Raw genomic sequence first — 20,750 nt, forward strand, 5'->3', positions numbered from 1 at the left:
GATCAGGGCAGGCAAGTCTGGGGATGAAGCAGCTGCCGCTACTGCAACTCCCCTGCCGAATGGAATCTTCCCGGCCATGAGCAGCACACGGAGCAGCACACACGGAGCAGCACACACGGAGCAGCGGAGAGAGCAGCACACGGAGCAGCACATAGAGCAGCAGGCAGAGCTACATTAGCACCGAGGCACCATCCTCACAGCATCACTGAGCCCATCTCCGGCCGCTCTCCCCGGGCTGCCAGCTATTAGTGTGGAAGTGGGCAGGCACTGAGGCGGCTGGGGTTAAACAGTGTGTGGATAGGCGGATAGCTGATGCCCATACAGAGACGATGGGCAGCTCACGGAACAGCCACCTACATGCCATGGAAAACTGGGGAAATGCTCGGCGTTCCAGAGGTGCAGGAGCCGGGGGGAGGGAGCGATGAGTCTGACTAAGGTGATGAAGAAGGAGCACATAAGCGGCAGCTGAACCCAGAGGAGGAGGAGGAGGAGGAGGAGGGCTGGGTGGGCTGTGAGGGGAGGGTGTGCGTGCAGATATCTCCAGGCTCTCACGCTTTGCAGACAGGTGCTGGGGGATTCGTGCCAACCTGTGTAGGAGAAGTGGCTGGATGGAAGGAGCCCAGGGTGGGGGGTAGGGGTGACTGCCCCACACCAGCAGGAGAGTGACCAAGCTGCGGTGAGAAACCCCTCTGCCCCGGGGGGCACACACCTCTCAGTGGGATGAGGGGCCACAACATGAAGAAAACTCTCCTGGTTCTGCTAGGGACCAGTCTGCTGCTCTTCGTCCTCACTGTCTGGCTCTCCATAGGCGAATCTGCACATTACAGGTACATTGGCTACCCTCATAGCAACTGCCCCACACTTGCCCACACTCACAATGACTTCTAGGGACCCTCACTTACTGGGCATGCCTCTGGGGGCACCACACCCACCATACATGGCATATGGGCATTCTGTAACATCCCTTGGCAATAACTACTCAATCAGTCATTGCTTTACTTCTATGCAGTTGGTCAGTGTGAAAGAAAAGAAAAATTACTTGCCAGATTTGAAAAAAATAGATTGCTTACCTTCACCAACAGCTGCCAACTGCCTGTCAGGGGCATCCAACCTTTAGCCTGGCAGCAGCCACCAAAAGCTGAGTCTAATGACAACTGGGGGGCTGCAGGATGCATTTACCTGCTGTAGTCATGCTGATTGGGCAGGGCAGAAAGGGTATCTATTTAAAAGTAGATACAGAAACAGTACATGGGATGTTTTATCTAACACTTTTTTTTAGAATTTTTCAGTAGATACATTAGGGATGCCCAACATGTGTCTCTTCAGTCATTGTTGAACTGCAGCTCACAGGATCATCCCCACAATCTTAGGATTATTGTTTGCTTATCATAGAGGGGGTACTTGCACGCTATCTCCAATGTGGGGCCCCAGTTTTTTCTCTAACCAAAGACCCTTCTCTTCTGTATGTAACACAGAAAGGAAACTGTGGGTGTGACTGTTAAATGGCATCAGTGTTCACATCTGTGTTCATATCTCTCACTCCCTCTCTTTCTCTCTATACATATGTATATATATATGTATAGCTATATGTATATCAGCATACCAGATCTGTTGTACACCTCCATAATGTCAATTTTATGTCACTGTGTTTTCTTTTGATTGCATTGATAAATGAATAGACACCACTTATGCGCAGAAATACATGGTAACAAAAAAAGTCTCAGGAAAGTGATTGTCGCCGTACAAAGAGAGATATACAGCCTGTCACAACAGCACATTTAGCAGCACACATACATATATATTATATAAATACAGCACAATCCAGCAGGATAACAAATATGCCCCAATAATAATAATAAGTATTATCAGGCTACATCATTAAGACTCGCTGGCAGCACATGTACTCCATACTGACCAGGTATATTAGCAACTCCAAATCCACCCCAGCGCTATAGAACATGATAACGAAGAGCCCCCTGGGCATGACTATATGCTGTAGGGCACGGTGATTGGGCCGTACTCAATGTGGAATCGCTGGAAATGAGTCAATACGTTCTCTTTTCCTAATGACATTTAAAGTAGTTTAGTTTGTTGCGACTCAATAATTGTATATTGATCGGGTCAGTAACAGAACAGTTCATCTTTCTAGGAATCATCTTGTTACGTTATCAGAAAGCTGGAAATGTCTATAGGTTGTTAGAAAGTGTATATGGCCTTTACTTCTTTCTTTGTACAGAGTCGGATCTCCCAGCCTTACAGCACACATGGCTTCATACACAAGAATAGGATCAATATTCCAGGGACATACACCCTCAACCAGAATTTTGCCTGTTGCCTGGTTCTAGTATGCATTTATTTTATTTATATCTATGGTTTTGAATTCTTTGTAAATGTCATTACAGTTGGCAGCAGCATTTTTTCCTTCTTCTGCTCCTTTCTGCACTGCTGGTTCTGTCTCTTGAAACAAGGTAGTGGGTTTTCATGCTTTGATACAGGTTTGTGACACTGCGTCTGCTGTTTTGTTTTCAAAGCGAGAACCAGTAGTGCAGAGTGTTTAAAAAGCAGCTAAATGATTGCATTTAGGAAAGTAGCTTTTTCTTTCTCTTTAGTTCTATGCATTAATAAAGGATGTATTGTGTAGCCAAAGTTATAGAATCACACACTTATATAGATGAAAGTGCTTAAATATTTGGTTTAACTGAACTAGCTGCCTGTTTTCCTATGAAAAGGTATGAGACTCAGGCTGCTGGTTATAAGTTTAATCACAATTGCTTGGTAAAAGCCAAATAGGCACTCGACCAATCTCAATAACAGTTTGGTCACTGAATAGTACTGTATCATTATATAGTCTCTCCATTTTCATTTTCCCCATCAGACTATAACATTATAATAATATATAGCACCCTAGGCAAAAAACCCAGCTAATATTTTTTACAGTCCATTTAAGTTGTACTGTGAACATAAATATAATAAATATGCCATGCAGGTATGAAACTGTTATCTGGAATGCTTGGCAACTTGAGGCTTCCAGATAAGGTATCTCTTAGTAATGTAGCACTGTGCCTCAAAGGTATGGGATCTCATAAACAAAAACACAATAGATATTTAATTTTTAAAAATGATTTCCTTTTTCTCTGTAATAATAAAACAGAACCTTGTACTGCATGAATCTATATCAGAGGCCAAACAATCCTACTGGGTGTATTTAATGTTTGCATGATTTTTAGCAGACTTAAATGGCGATCCAAATTACAGAAAAATCCCTTATCTGAAAAAATAGATCCGATACCCGTGGTGTTTATCTGTAGCAGATTTGTCCCTATTGAATCTTGAGTCTAAAATAATCTAAGGGCGAAGACATACGGAACGATTAGTCGGCACAACTTTTTACTACGTCCGTCGTGGCGACTAATCGCATCGACTTTTCTTCCATAGGATATAATAGAAGTCAGTAGAAATGCTTGCGAGTTTTTTAAAAAGTTGTGCCTACTAATCGCCCCATGTGTCTTCGCCCTAAAAAGCAAATCCATGAAAAGTGAAGAATTATTAAGTTAGATAGCACTTTATGGTAAGTGGCACTGCCTTATTTCAGAGAGTTCTGGGTTTGCACAGATCCTATATCTGTATATTATCTTTAAATGGCTACAACTGGAAAACTTGCTCTGATTGCTACATTGACTCCTTGTGGCCTTGGGCAAGACAGCCTGAATGTGGTTTAGGCACCAAATATACATTGTAGACTCAGGGGGGTTCAGTGCATGCACTTAGTGGCACTATAATAAGGTAATTATTGGAACTGTGCCTGCATTCTTGGAATTGGAATGATTTTCAGATTTAGAAGCACAGTTAAGCAGCTACATTACATTAAATTACATATAAGAAACTGTAGGCTGAAGTAAGAAATTGTTGTTTTTATAAATGCGGTTGGCAACCATCTTTGACCCCTGGGCTTAAGACTTCAGGATGGCAGGATGGCATCAAGGGTTATCCCTTGATATATTTTTGAAAACACTGATTGTTAGTCCATTGTAAAAAAAAAAACAACTTAATTGCCAAATACTCATTACTCCTGCGCCTATATACAATATCACACACCCACACAGCGTCAGTGCAAGGTACATTGGGAGATGACCCATTGTGCACCCTCCAGCCGGCACATATGTACAAGCATGTTCACCCCTTTGATGACACACTATGTGCCCACTGTCACGAGATATATTCCAACAGATTCTCCAACAAAGTGCAGATTTAGGATAAATGTGCCACGGAAGCTCCACAAGTGGAGGAGATTCCTTTCATGTAGTGGGGAAATGTGTAATGCTTCTTGGGCTACCAGGGAATGTACAGTGCAGCCAAGGCTTCAAGGCAGAGGAGTTTATAGAGGAGGCCCAGCTATGCATGTGATATGGGTTTCCTAGCAAAGAGATGATACGTCATAGGCAGAATGGAGATGTGGGCTCAACATTTTTGTCTTGCTTTTGCAGCCATATCTCGTTGTCAGATTACAGGGAAATCCCGCTCTCTGTCACTGACTCCACTCTTATCAGTCACGGAGCAGCTTTGCTCAATGAGCGGGTGGGTCACCACCCTTTAAAAAGTTTATTGGGGGCTGTGACCTGACACTGCACTATCAGCATCAAAGTGCTGAGTGGGTGTCCGATGTCCTGATGGGGTGACGACACATGGAGCTACTAGTAGCAGCTATTTGTCACGGCTACTAAAATAGGCAATGCTATGCTACTGATAACTTACTGTCTTTACCTGTGTTTTAGCAAAGGCAATTCTCAGTATTGTATATGGAAATGTATTTTCTGGAGTTTAGCAGTAGAGATGTAGCGAACCGTTCGCCGGCGAACTAATTCGCGCGAACATCGGGTGTTCGCGAACGCGGAAATTCGCGAACTTTTGGCGATGTTCGCCATTTTGAGTTTGCTGCGTTTTTTTTTGCGCCGTGTTTTTTCGCCTCGGTTTTTTCCGCCGCGTTTTTTCGCTTCGGTTTTTCGCCTTTGCGTATACATAGGAATGGCTTGCGGTTTTTTTTGGCGTTATTTTTTGGCGTTATTTTTTTGGCGTTTTTTTTACAAAGTATTTTTCAGAGAAATTTTTGCTTGATCCCCCTCCTGCATGCCACTGTCCAGGTCGTGGCACCCTTTAAACAACTTTAAAATCAGTTTTCTGGCCAGAAATGGCTTTTCTAGGTTTTAAAGTTCACCTTCCCATTGAAGTCTATGGGGTTCGCAAAGTTCGCGAATATTCGCGAGTTTTGCCGAAAGTCCGCGAACGGGTCCGCGAACATTTTTGGCGATGTTCGCTACATCCCTATTTAGCAGCCGTGAAAAAGTAGCTGCTACTATTGATGGGCAAAATAATTCGCCAGGCATGGATTTGTGGCGAATTTCCATGTTTCACCATTGGCAGAGTGTTTCTCTAAACGGGAGACAAAATTTGCCACAGAAAAATATGTTGCACAACAAAAAATGGTCGTCCGCATCAAAAAAAAAGTTGCGTGCCTCATTTTTTTTACGCACACACTTTTGAATTTTTCTGCAAAGCGAAACGGGATTAGTATTGTCTTCGCCCTTATATTCTATGGGACGAGGGGGTTCATGTTCCTTTTGTGCTGAACTCATTGTATATATATCTTGGGTTCCACCCCACTGTACTGTATCCCACTGTACTGTTCCATAATGTGCTACTGTATCCCTATATGCTGCTTCTGCTGGGGATATCAGCATGTATCCTGATATACTAGTGGAGGGGTCACTGTTCTGCTGTGTTAAATGGAATATTGTACCTTTATTGTACCCTTGTATTCTAGGGACCACTGTACCATTTTTACTGTGGACACAATACCCTTATATCAGTGCTGTCCAACTTCTGTTGTACCGAGGGCCGGAATTTTTCCGACCTACGTGGTGGAGGGCCAATAATGGAAGCCAGTTTTGACCACTCCCCTTTTTGAAACCGCACCTACTTGAAACCACACCCGTGTTATCACATGACCATACCCATATTAATGGTTGTAGTACAGCAAAAACCTGCCATACTCTGCCTGCCCTACCCTGCCTGTGTGTGCCATACTCTGCCTTCCCTACCCTGCCTGTGTGTGCCATACTCTGCCTTCCCTACCCTGCCTGTGTGTGCCATACTCTGCCTTCCCTACCCTGCCTGTGTGCCATACTTTCACTGTGTGTGCCATTCTTGTCTGGTTTTTGCCATACTTGGCCTGTGTGTGCCATACTCTGCCTGCCCTACCCTGCCTGTGTGTGCCATACTCTGCCTTCCCTACCCTGCCTGCGTGTGCCATACTTTCACTGTGTTTGCCATTCTTGGCTGGTTTGTACCATACTTGGCCTGTGTGTGCCATTCTCTGCTTGCCCTATGATGCCTGTGTGTATGGCACACACAGGCAGCCTACAGTGACACAATGCTGGCACTGCTCCTACAGTCTGCACAATAACTATATATTAAAAAACTTTTTAATTGAAGTACCACCTCAGTATATGTTCTTTTTGTAGTGTGCAGGGATTATTTGTGGGTTTCTACTGCTCCTGAGGTGTGAACAGGGGAACAATATGGGTGATTACAGCCTGAACCTGAGGTGTGAACACTGCAGGGGGTGAACAATGCAGAGATTAAAAGGTGTGAACAACACAGGGGATTACATATTTAAACAATACAGAGGGATTACAGCCTGAATCTGAGGTGAGAACCATGCAGGGGGCAGTTAATCTCAGTATTGATACCATTTAAAGCTTACACAAGAGTAAGCCATCAAAGCAGCCAGACAGGTGGGGGGCCACACAGAGGGGGGCCGCCAGTTGGACAGCACTGCCTTATATGAAGGTGGTGGTCACTGTTGCCCCATTATATACTGGGAGGTGGTTACCACCATTACATGCTCTTGTGTTATTTTACTGTTATACGCTGGCAGGGGGGTGGTCACTGTACACTTCTATGCTGGGGTCACAGCGCTATTAAATGATTATATGCTGATGGATGTCTTTATTATTGTATGTCAATGTAGCATTAAATTCCATCTACTAACTTTTCTGTTTAATGTGTTGAGGTTCCAGTGACCAGTGCCTCTCATTGTATAATGTGACCGGAGCAGCTAGTATAAACTGGTGTTTCTGTATCATGTGCTTGGGATAACTGTATTCGCTACTCTAACTTTATCATATTCATACTCATAGGGTGCCAGTGCGCCAGTGAGTACTGGATCTTACTGAATACCGACTCTATAATCTGCTTGGGTTCTAGTACCCTCCACTGTCAGCCTATCATGTTCTTTTCCAGTAAAAAACAGTTTTTCACTGTTTAATATCCATGAGATACCTTTACCCATTACTGTCAATATATATATATATATAATTTTATGGGATTACAAAACCCTTACTTCCATTGTATAATGTGCCAAATTGCTAGTGACCATCTTCTGCCAAAACAAGGAAATCATCCCTGATGGGAATTTCCAGCTAACGCATTATATCTTGCTATTCAAATTGCGCCTGTATAGAAAAAAAACATTTTACATTAAAGGAACAGTAACACCAAAAAATGAAAGTGTTTTAAAGTAATTAAAATATAATGTACAGTTGCCCTGCGCTGGTAAAACTGGTAAATTTGCAACAGAAACACTACTATAGTTTATATAAATAAGCTGCTATGTCAACACGGGGGCAGCCATCGAAGCTGGGAAAAAGGAGAAAAGGCACAGGCACATAGCAGATAACAGATAAGCTTTGTAGAATATAATGGGGTTTTATCTGTTATCTGCAAAGTAACCTGTGCCTTTTCTCCTGTAAATGGCTGCCCCCGTGGCTACACAGAAGCTTTATTTATATAAACTATAGTAGTCTTTCTAAGGAAAACACACCAGTTGTACCAGTACAGGACAGCATTACATTATATAGTAATTACTTTTATACACTTTCATTTTTTGGTGTTACTGTCCCTTTAACATACAATCCCCCCGAACAAACTCAGAATGTGCCACATTCCTTCCCCTTTTACTTAGACCCCAACCAAAAGCAGGTTTTGCTGCCTATGTGATACATCATGAAGAGGTTAGTTATGTAGGAAAGTTAAGAACTTAATGCATACATCTGTGTCTAAATAGATGTTTCTGTTTAAGGGGAAGTCTGGTTTGTGAAACTAAATTTGTTAAAGAGCCCCACACAGAAACACAGAAACCCCCAATATACCTATCACTGTAATCTGTTCCTTCACAAAGTATGAATAAATACCATTTTTATATGCTGAAATCCAGCTGCAAACCCCCCTTTCTGCATCATTTGAAATCCTGGCAGGGGAGGAGGGACTAAAACATTGATGTTACAAATTGCAACAACTTCTCCACGGCTTACAGGCAGCATGCAGGAATTACATAACCCACAATGCATTGCACTGGGATGTTCCTTTCCTTATTGGCATCACACATGCAGGGATTGTGGGATTGGGAGGATGCAGGCTGAAGGCAGGCTAAGGACAGCTGACAACTGTTACATTTTTTTGTCTCAAAGCAGTCAGCCAGATCAGCAGGAGAACAGGGGGCGGGGCTTAGGGAACTGTTCCAAATCATATTATTATATTAAAAATCATGAAAAGGCTGCATATTTTTAAATAAAAAGATATATTGTAAAGTTTACTTTTCAAAAGGCTTAAAGGAGAAGGAAAGGCTAATAAAGAGTTAATCCCAAGCTGCAGGCATACCTTCAGTTGTCTCAATAGTGCCCTTAAGTCTCCCCATACTTCACCCATTCAGAAGATCAGAAGCCAAACAGGAAAAAAACCGCTGAGCTGGGTAGAGAAGATTCCCATAATGCATTGCTCCTTCAAGACTTGGTGACTTGTTACTGCAGGCGGCGCATGCGCACACAGCAGGAGCATCCGGTTGCCATGACGATGCAGCGTCGGAGAACTCTGTGACAAGCAGGTGGGGGGAGCGGGGGGCAGGTGCGGCGAGCAGCGGAGGGTTTGTGGTGGGAGCGGGGGGTGTTTGTGGAGCTTGGGGGGGTTTGTGGCAGGAGCGGGGAGCAGCGGAGGCTTTGTGGCAGGAGCGGGGAGCGGAGGGGGGGCTGGCTTGTGCTTTTCAGCCCATACAGACATGCTGGACAAGATGGTGGCGCCGTTCACTGAAACAAGTATGTAGGTTCTAGTATGTGTATCTCTGTAAATCTTTCATTAGGCAAGCCAGGAATATAGCGTTTTTACTCAGCAATAGTAGTACTATTTAATAGTGTGCTTAATAGATTTTGACTTTCCTTCTCCTTTAAGTTATGTTTGGGTGGCGTTCCCCTTTAAACACACATGTGTATGGAAAGGGTCAGAGAGTGAGTAACGCTATTGTATGTTAATTACAAATTTGTTCCTGTAGTTGATGAGTTACTTTGCTTCCCTGCAGTAACCAGTGGGCTTAGCAGTGGTCCCTCGGCTTTGATTTATACAGTAAACACATGCTCCGCTTAGCGATTTCCATGTTTTATTTGAGACTTGGCTGCTTGAGGTGAAATATTCGCTGACAGTTCTACTAAACAAGATGTACTGCAGCAGCCCCTGCATTGGAATCCCACAGGTCATTAAAATCTCATAAGCACAGGGGTAAATTGCCCACCTGCTAGCGCCTCGGATAAATAAATGTCCATGGGCAGAACTCATGTTAGGAATACACGCGGGATGATGGAAGATAACAAAGTCCTGTAGGGGTTACGGCGAGGCATTATTGCAAAGGAACTTATAATAACTCTTTAGTATCTGCAAATTGTGGTGAGATCTTAGCCTCGCGCCATCAAAAAACCACCCCTGATAACTTAAAGGACAAGTATCGCTAAAAAAACTTGCAGGCTGGAGGATAACACAGTTTTTAAAAATAGTTGCTATTTAAACAGCCAAACTTCTGGGGGTTTGAAACCATTGATGTATCTTTTTAAGTGTAGCAAGTGCAGTTATGCTCCCAGCACTGTTTAATAAACTGTTCCTTCAAAAAGTATGAATAAATACCATTTGTATATGCTCAAATTCAGCTGTAAATAGTTTTCTCTTTCTGCATCATTTGAAATTCTGTCGGTGCAGGGGAGGAGGGACTAAACCTTTGATGTTACAAATTGTAACAACTGACAATGCATTGCACTGAGATGTCCCTTTCCTTATTGACATCATGTGTGCAGGGAATTGTGGGATTGGGAGGATGCAGGCTGAAGACAGTCGACTACTGTTACATTTTATTTCTGAATAAGTCTGAATAGGGGCCCAGGCTTAGAGAACTGTTCCAAACCATATTGTGACATTAAAAATCATATCATGAAAAGGCTGCATAATTGATGTATATTGCAAAGTTACTTGGAATTATGTTAGGCACCCCACAGTGATTGTAATCAACCACTTTGTCACTGATACCCTGGGCCAGTGCACTTTTCTGCCAGCAGGAGCACAGGCCTGGGTATCAGGTAAGTGATTTCAAGTGATTACAATCACTGATGTGTTTGAACCCAATGATTGTAACTTTCCTCCTCTTTTAGGCTGATGCCACACGTGGCGTTTTTACGCTGCGTATTTTCTCAGCCTAAAAACGCCGCACAAGCCACACAGCCCATGACTATGGCGTTTTTCAGCCTAGTACTGGTGACGTAGCAAATCTCGTTTCCATGGTGCTAATAGTGCGAAATAGTAAAAAACGCTGCGTATTTCCACTAGGTCTGGCAGCTGCCTTTGTGTATACATAGGAATAGGTTGCTGTGCAAATACTGGTGTATTTCAGCAAACGCTTGAAAAATCCATGCTAAGGCATTTTCTAGCGTATTTACGTATTGTGTGGTTTGCTTCGAGTCTTTTCAAGTTATTTCTATGGATGATGATATTGTGCGTTTTTCAGCCGCCGAGAGAATTAGAAAATACGCAGTGTAAAAACGCCATGTGCGGCATCAGCCTTAAGGAGGATCTGTATAAGCAACCTTGCCTATGGCAGGACAGTTGACTTGGGGGTAATGGTACATGGATGATTTTGCTGCCATCTAGCCTGTGCGGGCAGCAAAATGCTAGAAAATGTTTGCTGTTGCATTTACTATATTGGTAATTGTGCTGGCCGGCTGGTGCACTCGTGGTTCAGGTACTGTCTGAAAACACTCACTGACAAAATTCCCAGCAATAATTGCCTGACTGCGGGTGCGCCAGCAGGGTCAGGGCAAAGTTATTTCCATGTGCCCATTGCCCATAAGGGCACATACAGTTCCAAAAACAAGTCTTCGTCATTGCATAATACACCAAAAATAATAGAAGGAAAATGTTTTAGTAGCACCAGCTACCCTTTCAACTTCTAACGACTGCTTTCTCCTGGCTGCTGAGTAGGAACTGGAAGTAAAGTGCGCTCCCTATGGTAGGATGCTCGGATATCCCCATCAAAATAGTAGCCAATAATACCCTAGAGAAACAACCTCAGGCTTATGTGATGGAAGATGCACACCTGCCGGGGGAGGTCACATCGCCAAAGTTATGCAAACAGTACACATATAAGGTTACGTTAAAACATATGGAATTTCCGTAAATTCTGCACAAACTGGCTAGAAACTTACGCAACATGCTAGGAACTTATATAACTTGTGTATCAAGCAAAAGACAATGCAGAGAACCTTGGTAGGGGAAATGTCACTGACCCCCAATGGACTAATAAACTTAAGGTAAATTCCACTGCCCCCATTGAACTGATCAAGGTATAAGCACATTAACTATGTGTTATTAGTTATTTTAACTATTTATATGAACTGTTTATTATAGCAGCCAGCTGTTTTTATTGGGATCTATTTATTGAATTATATCAGTGTCTCTTACATGAACTTTCCAGTTCACTACATATAAACTCCACTGATCCCCAATTAAAAGACAGACTTATTAGCACATTATTTTTTTATGAACTACTACTGACTAGTTATTGGGCCCCTAAACTGGCACAGTTTACGTAACTTGTGCCAAAACTTCCTTAACTTCCATATCAAGTAATGAGAGAGCAGAGCATAGGGTTTAATCCTAGGGCAAACTCCACTGACCCCCAATGAACTGACCAATAATTAGTACATTAATTAATAGAACTCTGCATATGAACTACTTATTATAGAGTTACATCAGCTGTTTATTAGGGATGTAGCGAACCTCAAAAAAAACTTCCGCCGAAAATTGCGAATATTAGCGAACTTTGCGAACCCCATAGACTTCAATGGGAAGGCGAACTTTAAAACCTAGAAAAGCCATTTCTGGCCAGAAAACTGATTTTAAAGTTGTTTAAAGGGTGCCACGACCTGGACAGTGGCATGCAGGAGGGGGATCAAGCAAAAATTTCTCTGAAAAATTGACCCACGCTGTTTTTCGAAATGATCGGTAATTTTGCGACTTTTTCGTAATTTCCGGCGCTTTCGTAAAGTTATCGTAAGTTTTGCGACTTTTTCGGAGCATTCGTAACGTTATCGTAAGTTTTGCGACTTTTTCGGAGCTTTCGTAACGTTATCGTAAGTTTTGCGACTTTTTCGGAGCATTCGTAACGTTATCGTAAGTTTTGCGACTTTTTCGGAGCATTCGTAACGTTATCGTAAGTTTTGCGACTTTTTCGGAGCTTTCGTAAAGTTATCGTAAGTTTTGCGACTTTTTCGGAGCATTCGTAACGTTATCGTAAGTTTTGCGACTTTTTCGGAGCTTTCGTAACGTTATCGTAAGTTTTGCGACTTTTTCGGAGCATTCGTAACGTTATCGTAAGTTTTGCGACTTTTTCGGAGCATTCGTAACGTTATCGTAAGTTTTGCGATTTTTTCGGAGCATTCGTAACGTTATCGTAAGTTTTGCGATTTTTTCGGTGCCGGCGAACCCAAATTGCGAACATTACGAAAAGTTCGCGAATTTGCGGACTTGCGAACACCCGATGTTCGCGCGAATTAGTTCGCCGGCGAACAGTTCGCTACATCTCTACTGTTTATATTGCACACACAAGCGGCCTGGCCAACATTATGGTACTGTGCACTTGTGGCCATGGGGGACCCCATAAATAACTTGTACAGGGCCCCAATGTTTCTGATAGTGACCCTGCTGCCTGGGCCACAAGGTTAGCCTCACTCAGTTCTTCCTTTAAAGGAAGGTTGCTATCATCCAGCTCTTACTCATACAGCCTGCCTAGATTTACAACTGAGAATGTTTGAAATATTCCTGTTTTATTGTTACTGTAGAATCCTGTACTGTGTAAAGTATGTGATTCTGCCAAGTGTTTGAAAAGAAAGCTGGAAGTTGTGTATCCTTTATCTACATATTATTGTTAGGTCTCTGATCATTTTTATGGAGGTATTTTACTGTCATATAATCAATATATATTGCGCTATGAGATGGTTATAGTTAAATACTATGATATAAATGACATAAATGACAATCCCATGGGGTTCCAAGAATATTCTGTTACTCTTAGTTTGGATTTCACTTTGTCAAATGTTAAAATTACTTCAGGGTCCAGGTTAGGGATCAGGGGGGCCATTGAAGGAAGGCTGTGAGCACCAGTCTTAGAGGAAAAATATTATTCCTCAGGGATGTATACCTGATTAGCCTTCAGCTTCAACTTCTGGCATTCCACTAGCGTTGCCACTTGGCTGGTATTTTCCTGGCATGGACTGTAATAATTATGCCTAATGCCAATGTTAGGTAGAGAAATCTCAAAAAGGTGGCACACTTACCAACAGCTCAAGCTAAAAGAGTCAGGTTGGACTATATAGATAGATGGATAGAAAAATATCTAATAGTGTGTTATAATCTGTGAAGTATGTGAAGTGTAAAGTGGTAAATCCTTAATTTTATCTCTAATAAACAATTTTTTAGTCTTTTTTTTTTAGTCTTCTATCAGCAGTTTTCTCCCAGTAATGCTGGGGTTCCAGGGCTGAGATTCCTTCTGTCCTAGTGTAAAGCTGGGTCGGATAGGTTTTTTATCCATATGCTTCCATTTTCCTTTCATTATACCACATTATTCACTGTCCTACTCTCATTTTCCACCATTTCGGCACCCGTTCTCCTAATGAGAGGGAAGCTTTCCTAAATCTTTGGAATTATCTCCAGGGGTCCATAAAGAATAAATGATATTTTATTTATAGCATGGGTTTTCTTTCTCCCTATATCAGCCATTCCTAGATTTTCCCCAAGCCCCTACAGTACTTTACCTTGCCATGCTATTTACAGTTGATTACAACCACAAATATGGCTGCCCTACATCTCTCTTATTGTGCCTTAATTTGCACCTTGATGTCTGGCTCTAACTTTCACCAACATTTTAATGAAATCAGTTCAGAAGAATAGGCACATGGAGGAATTGTGTTAAATGAAATGTTACGAGTGGCATGAATAATGCATATCACTTAGAAACGCAGTGTGAAAGGAACAGCTGCCAAGAACTGTAAAGGCCCTGGGATTAGCCTGAAGCCAAACCAGGAGCCCTCACTGCCGCCTCTCCTAACTGCCCTTCACCTGTTCCAGAGAGCCAGTTACAGAAGCTGCACATATTGCCCAGGCATTGCCATTTTGGCTAGCTAACTAAAAACACCAGCTGCTTAATTAGCTGTGCTAGGCAGACAAACACATAAATACACAGGAAAGCGCTTTGGAACAAAATAGAAGCTTTAAACTGTAAGATGGCTTTGATTCTCATACATCTGTAGCAAATTGAAATGTAAGTACTAATGCACTGGCAGAGTCACAAATGGCAAAAAGCTTTCTTTTTCTTCTATCTCCATTAGTTATCTTTTAACTCCCATTCTATCTCCGGCTTATGCCATTATTGTGACATTATTGTAACAGAATGGTCACAAAAGCAGGATAGTGACTGTGCTTGATAGATTAAGGCAGGGGTCCCCAAACTTTTCTACCCATGAGCCCCATTCAAATATAAAAAGAGTTGGGGAGCAACACAAGCATGGAAAAGCTTCATGGGGGTGACAATAAGGACTGCCATTGGCTATCTCTCAGCCTACAGGAGATTGTGTTTGTCACTACACCTGGTTTTTATGCAACTAAAAATTCCAAGCCAGGAATGCTTTGAGGCCACTGGGAGCAACATCCAAGGGGTTGGGGAGCAACATTTTGCTTCTGAGCCACTGGTTGGGGATCACTGGATTATGGTATATAATGGCAGAAAAGAATATTACATCCTGAGCAACTTTCATTAATTTGCATAGGGTGGGGTTTAGTCCCCCAATAATGTTTACTGATGGTTCTGTGCACTTCCTTGGAGGTAGGTTTCTTTAGGCCCTTGGCTTCATGAATTATCACTGAATGTTAGCAAAAGAGCACAATCCATCCCCCTGACTGACCCTGGGGGACTATCTCCTGCACCAAGCTGCCATATAATGGGCAACAATAGAAATTCTACTGAATTGAACTGAATCATAAAGCATAAATGTGCTATTAACCCCACATACTCTCAACTGCTTTAACATACCAACATTCTTGTTGCTAACCTTAGAAACATACAGCACATACCCTTACCCCCTACTCCCTCTAATACAAACTGTGATACTAGAATCTACAGTCAGTATTGGTATATATAGTTTATATATATGTGAATATATAGATAGGTCAGTAAGAGTAGGCGTATATATCTGCACTGGGTGCATTTGGAGGGGTTAAACTTGTAAATTAACTATGTAACTATCTAGGGCTATCTTTAGCCACAGGATCAGGCAATTCCCCTAGGAGCAGATATAACCACAAAGCACCCAAATAAACAGAAAGGGCAAGGTGGAAGCAGTCAGCAATACTAACAAACAAACAAACAAATTCAGGGGATGAACCTTGGCCAGAGGCAGGTGGCTGCAAGCAGTAATTCAAGGAAGGAATGCAAGTTGCCCCTTCATGAGCATGAGTCAGAATTAATAGGGTAAGAGTACCATGAATATGTTCATATGTCCAATACTTATTCTACACTTCACAAAGACAAAAGGCAGAGGAACACAGAAGCATGCAAAGAAGTTAATTTTACTGAGGCGCACAGCAGTCTGGGAGATAATGAATGAATTATTCACCCAACACTTCTGCTCTTCAGTAACAGTACCCATCTTATAACTATTCTGTAATGGTGGTGGCTTGTTCTGTAACTTCTGCCTGTTAATTTCTTTTTCTCTGTATGAGATGGTGAAATTTGTATTTTATTTAGTAGAAGGCAGTGAGCAGTGTATTAACTAAGGTTGGTTTTGTTCAGACTGGGGTGTCCTGGGTCCACCAGGGCTGCCACCTCAGGTGCCCCCTACACCACCAACTCCTCTGCTTTTCAAAGCTGCCTCCACCCCCACCCCCAAGTGCTGCATATCTTTTACTTTATCCTTGTGGCTGTGATTGGGGGGTAAGGGTGAAGCACCAAAAGTTTGGAGCGGAGAGTGGGCTTGGGTTGGTGTGGCCCACCAGGTTTTTTCCCAGTGCCCTGCTGACCCAGTCCGACCCTACTGAGGGTGCGTGGTCCCTAATCTTGTATATCCATTCCAATACATGGAGAAAATGTCACCACTTCCCTGATATCATTGGGTCTTCTGTCATCATAAACATAATCCACAAGCCGCTCAAGTGCTCGTAAAAACCAATTGAGAGAAGCTGCAGATTCTGAAATGTTACTTAACTTTGTATCCAAAATAATTGTACAGGACATCAGCCAATCTTCCAATAAAATGATTCTTTATTTGCTGAGCTTAAAAACATCAGAGTCTTAATTGCCTTGCACATTTCAGGTTCCACCACACTTAATCAAAAGCACAAATAAAGAACCATTTTTATTGGAAAATTGGCTGCTGTCCTATAACATTTTTTTGGATACATCATAAACATCAGCCAAAAGTCCACAAGGCTGGTAGGCAAGTTATCAACAGTCTGGCTGCACTATTATCAGTTGTGGTGTGATGGTGTGTCCTTCAAATCAACACTAGTCTTTTGGTTGCCACAGTCAGCATATGTCTGATCATAATTCTAACTACACTAAACAGACAGCAAATAATAATAATAACTGTGGTTACTTTGCGATCTAAAAGTCTGAATAGCAAATTTATCTCTCTGTCTAGAAAAGATGTATTTTATTGACCCTATATAAAGGAATTGCATTTTGTAAGTTATGTAGTTATATAAGGTATATGTAGTGTGCATGTAGGATAGCTGCCCCTTTAAGAACTGGTGTATCTGCTTGATAAAGCATTTTGAGGTGAAACGCGTCGCAGAGCACTTAAAGCACTCCGTCAATATAGAAAAAAAGTAGCAGCAAGGATTCTGATTTAAGGGTGAAGACACACAGAGCTACTAGTAGCAGCTACTTGTCATGGCTACTAAAATAGACAATGCTGATCCTTTACTGATAATTGTCTCTACGTGTGTTTTAGCAGAGGCAACTCTCAGTGTTGTCTATGGTTTGGGATTTTCTGGAGTTTAGTAGCCTTGAAAAGTAGCTGCTACTAGTAGCTCCTTGTGTCTTAACCCTTAGGGCTGTGGCAGACGGGGAGACTAGTCGCCCGCGACAAAGCTCTTGGGGATGCAGTGCGATGGCAGCATACGCAGCGCTGTGATTTCCCCCGAAATAGCGGAAGTTTCCTCTCAAGGCATCTTCCGCGATTTAGGTGAAATCGCAGCGCTGCGTATGCCATCCCACCGGCAATTTACATTTTCGCGGGTGGGATGGTATTTTGGGGAGATTAGTTGGGTGACTAATGTCTGCGAAGGGCTCTGGCACACGGGGAGACTAGTCGCCCACGGCAAATTTCTCCGAAATTGCGGAAGTTGCCTTGAGAGGAAACTTTCGCGGTATGCCATCCCACCGGTGACTTACATTCTCGGGGAGATTAGTTGCCCGCGACAAGGGAGATTTGTTGCGGGTGACTAGTCTCCCCGTGTGCCAGAGCCCTTAAAAGATTTTCTGAGAAATATTGATGCATGTTTGGAGGTTGCGTTCTGCAGTGGAACGCACGCGGGAGGAAGTGAGTTGGTGCTATATCCAGAGAAGGCTCAAGAAGTGTGCTCATAGCCCGTGTTGGCCAGAAAGCAACATACAGCACGCATTTTGAACTTTATTGAACTTGATATGAGATCTTTAGGTTACAGAGTTTTTCCTCTGCCTGGAACAATTGGAGGAAGTGCTAGAACATATTGTTTTATTGCCTTAACTACTCACATATCCCTAATTACCAGCGCCTAAGGAACTGAAAATGTGTGCTTATTTATTAATGAATTAGAAAGTCTTAATGAACTTGAATCTATGTTTTTATATATTCTATGTTTTATAATTTATGTTAGTAAATTTAATTTAATGATTATAAGCTGCTTATTATATTGCTATGGAGTGCTTTTAAAATACTGATATTTTCTGTCCAGCCAGTATATTTTGGGTCATTTTTTATTGTATGTATGTAAAGAGGCAATAAAGCCTAATTTGTTTTCGAATTCTTAATAATTCCCAACTACCATGTACGATTTTTCTGTAATAACTGCTGATGAGTCGCAACCTTTGCGCATGATACTTCATAACCCTCGTTGAACCATATATTAATCTACAATATAAATTCCATGTACATTATATTTCCACCGTCACGTCTGACACAGGAAAGTTCCTAAATTCAGAATTTTCAGTCACAAACATATATATATTTTTCTATTGGAGTTTTCTGTATGCTAATATATACAGAACAAAAGTGGAAGTCGTTATGTTTATTACATGGCAGGAATTCATTTCTGGGTCTTGTAGAAAAGCACATCATTATTTCATTGAAAATATTACAAAACACAGCAAATGCATTTCCGTATAAAACAATGTTTTTCCTGCTTTGTAAGTATTCAGATTAATCTAAACTGCGTCTGGTAAATAAACAAGTCTCAAAATAGCAGTGATTACGCCAAGCGGAGATGGCACATTTGCACATACCAGAGGAACGAAGTGTTCTGAGGCAGCCCAGCGTATTTCACAGTGTGGCGTTAAAAAAAATCGCACTTTTCTACAGCACATTATTCGCAAAATGACATTATATTTTAGGATTTTTATGCACAAATGCGTATAAAATGAGCAGAGTTGTTACAACAGGGACCAGCAACTCAGTAAAGGTCCTAATTGATATGTTACAATTAGATAATCCTTCATCCAGTTTAGAGCTTGGGGGTTAAAGTAGTTTGGGGCCAAGTAACCTGTGGTTATGCCAATGTAAGGAGTGCAGGGAGAATACATAGAGCAGGGTTAGTAAGTGGCATGTCCCTGATCAGACTAATTGGGTTTATTCTAATTGGCTTCTAACTAACATGATTTCAATTATTCATCTTGGTAATGAGGTTTTTCGTGTATAATACACTGTATTGTGTCCATCTGTAGCAGGTTTGTCCTTGTAGAATCTTGGGTCTGATATATCTCTCCAAGAATTTATTAGGGCTTCTAGCCCCATAACATGATCCTTTTATTGTCATTTGCATGATGAAGGCAGTGATCTACCTAGAGAAAGATGGGCACACTGTTATACAGCATTATTATTATTATTAACATTTATTTATAAAGTGCCAACATATTCTGCAGTGCTGTACAGTAAGGGGCACATTTACTAACCCACGAACGGGCCGAATGCGTCCGATTGCGTTTTTTTCGTAATGATCAGTAATTTTGCGATTTTTTCGGCGTCTTTACGATTTTTGCGTAAAAACGCGAGTTTTTCGGCGTCTTTACGATTTTTGCGTAAAAACGCGAGTTTTTCGGCGTCATTACGAAAGTTGCGCAAAGTCGCGATTTTTTCGTAGCGTTAAAACTTGCGCGAAATGTCGCGCCTTTTAAGTTTTAACGCTACGAAAAAGGCACAACTTTGCGCGCATGTGTTAACGCTACGAAAAAATCGCGACTTTGCGCAACTTTCGTAATGACGCCGAAAAACTCGCGTTTTTACGCAAAAATCATAAAGACGCCGAAAAACTCGCGTTTTTACGCAAAAATCGTAAAGACGCCGAAAAACTCGCGTTTTACGCAAAAAATCGTAAAGACGCCGAAAAAATCGCAAAAAAACCGAAAAAGTCGCAAAATGTTCGTTTCCAATCGGAATTTTTCCAATTCGGATTCGAAATCGTGTCTTAGTAAATCAGCCCCTTAGTGTGTAATTAGATAGGGCAGTGGTTCCCAACCTGTGCAGCTGTCCCCCTAGCAATTGAGCATCCTAATACAGGTATAGGACCCATTATACAGAATGCTCGGGACCAAGGGTGTTCCGGATAAGGGGCCTTTCCGTAATTTGGATATTCATACCTTAAGTCTACTAAAGAATCAATAAAACATTAATTAAACCCTATGGGATTGTTTTGCATCCAATAAGGATTGATTATATCTTAGTTGGGATCAATTACAAGGTACTGTTTTATTATTACAGAGAAAAAGGAAATCTGTTTTAAAATCCTGAATTATTTGATCAAAATGGAGTCTATGCGAGACAGGCATTCTGTAATTCTGAGCTTTCTGGATAACGGGTTTCCGGATAAGGGATCCCATACCTGTAGTAAGTTGGCAGTGTGTACAGATATAGCATATGGCCAAAAGTTTGTGAACACATCCAGCTCCAAACCATGGTTATTAATATGAAGGTTGTCCATTCTTTGCTGCTAAAACTGCCTTTACCATCTACTCCTCTAGGAAGGTATTCTCTGTTTATATGAATTTTGTGGTCACCCCCACCTAATGTTTAACAATTTAGTGGTGAGCACAATTTACCCTAAGTTTGCTATAGTTTATACAGGAGCAGTGGCCGCTC

General features: G+C 41.9%; 1 protein-coding gene across 1 annotated transcript in view; it reads left to right on the top strand.

Annotated features, from left to right (window-relative positions):
* Positions 1-720: 720 nt before the first annotated feature.
* Positions 721-20,750, top strand: part of st8sia6 (ST8 alpha-N-acetyl-neuraminide alpha-2,8-sialyltransferase 6) — a 61,366-nt gene continuing 41,336 nt past the window's right edge. Inside the window, exon 1 of the mRNA NM_001097280.1 lies at positions 721-827. Within this exon, the coding sequence (NP_001090749.1) occupies positions 721-827 (107 nt within the window). The remainder of the gene's footprint in view (positions 828-20,750) is intronic.

The sequence above is a fragment of the Xenopus tropicalis genome, chromosome 6 (genome assembly GCF_000004195.4).
Source record: "Xenopus tropicalis strain Nigerian chromosome 6, UCB_Xtro_10.0, whole genome shotgun sequence".
In the NCBI taxonomy this organism is placed as follows: Eukaryota; Metazoa; Chordata; class Amphibia; order Anura; family Pipidae; genus Xenopus; species Xenopus tropicalis.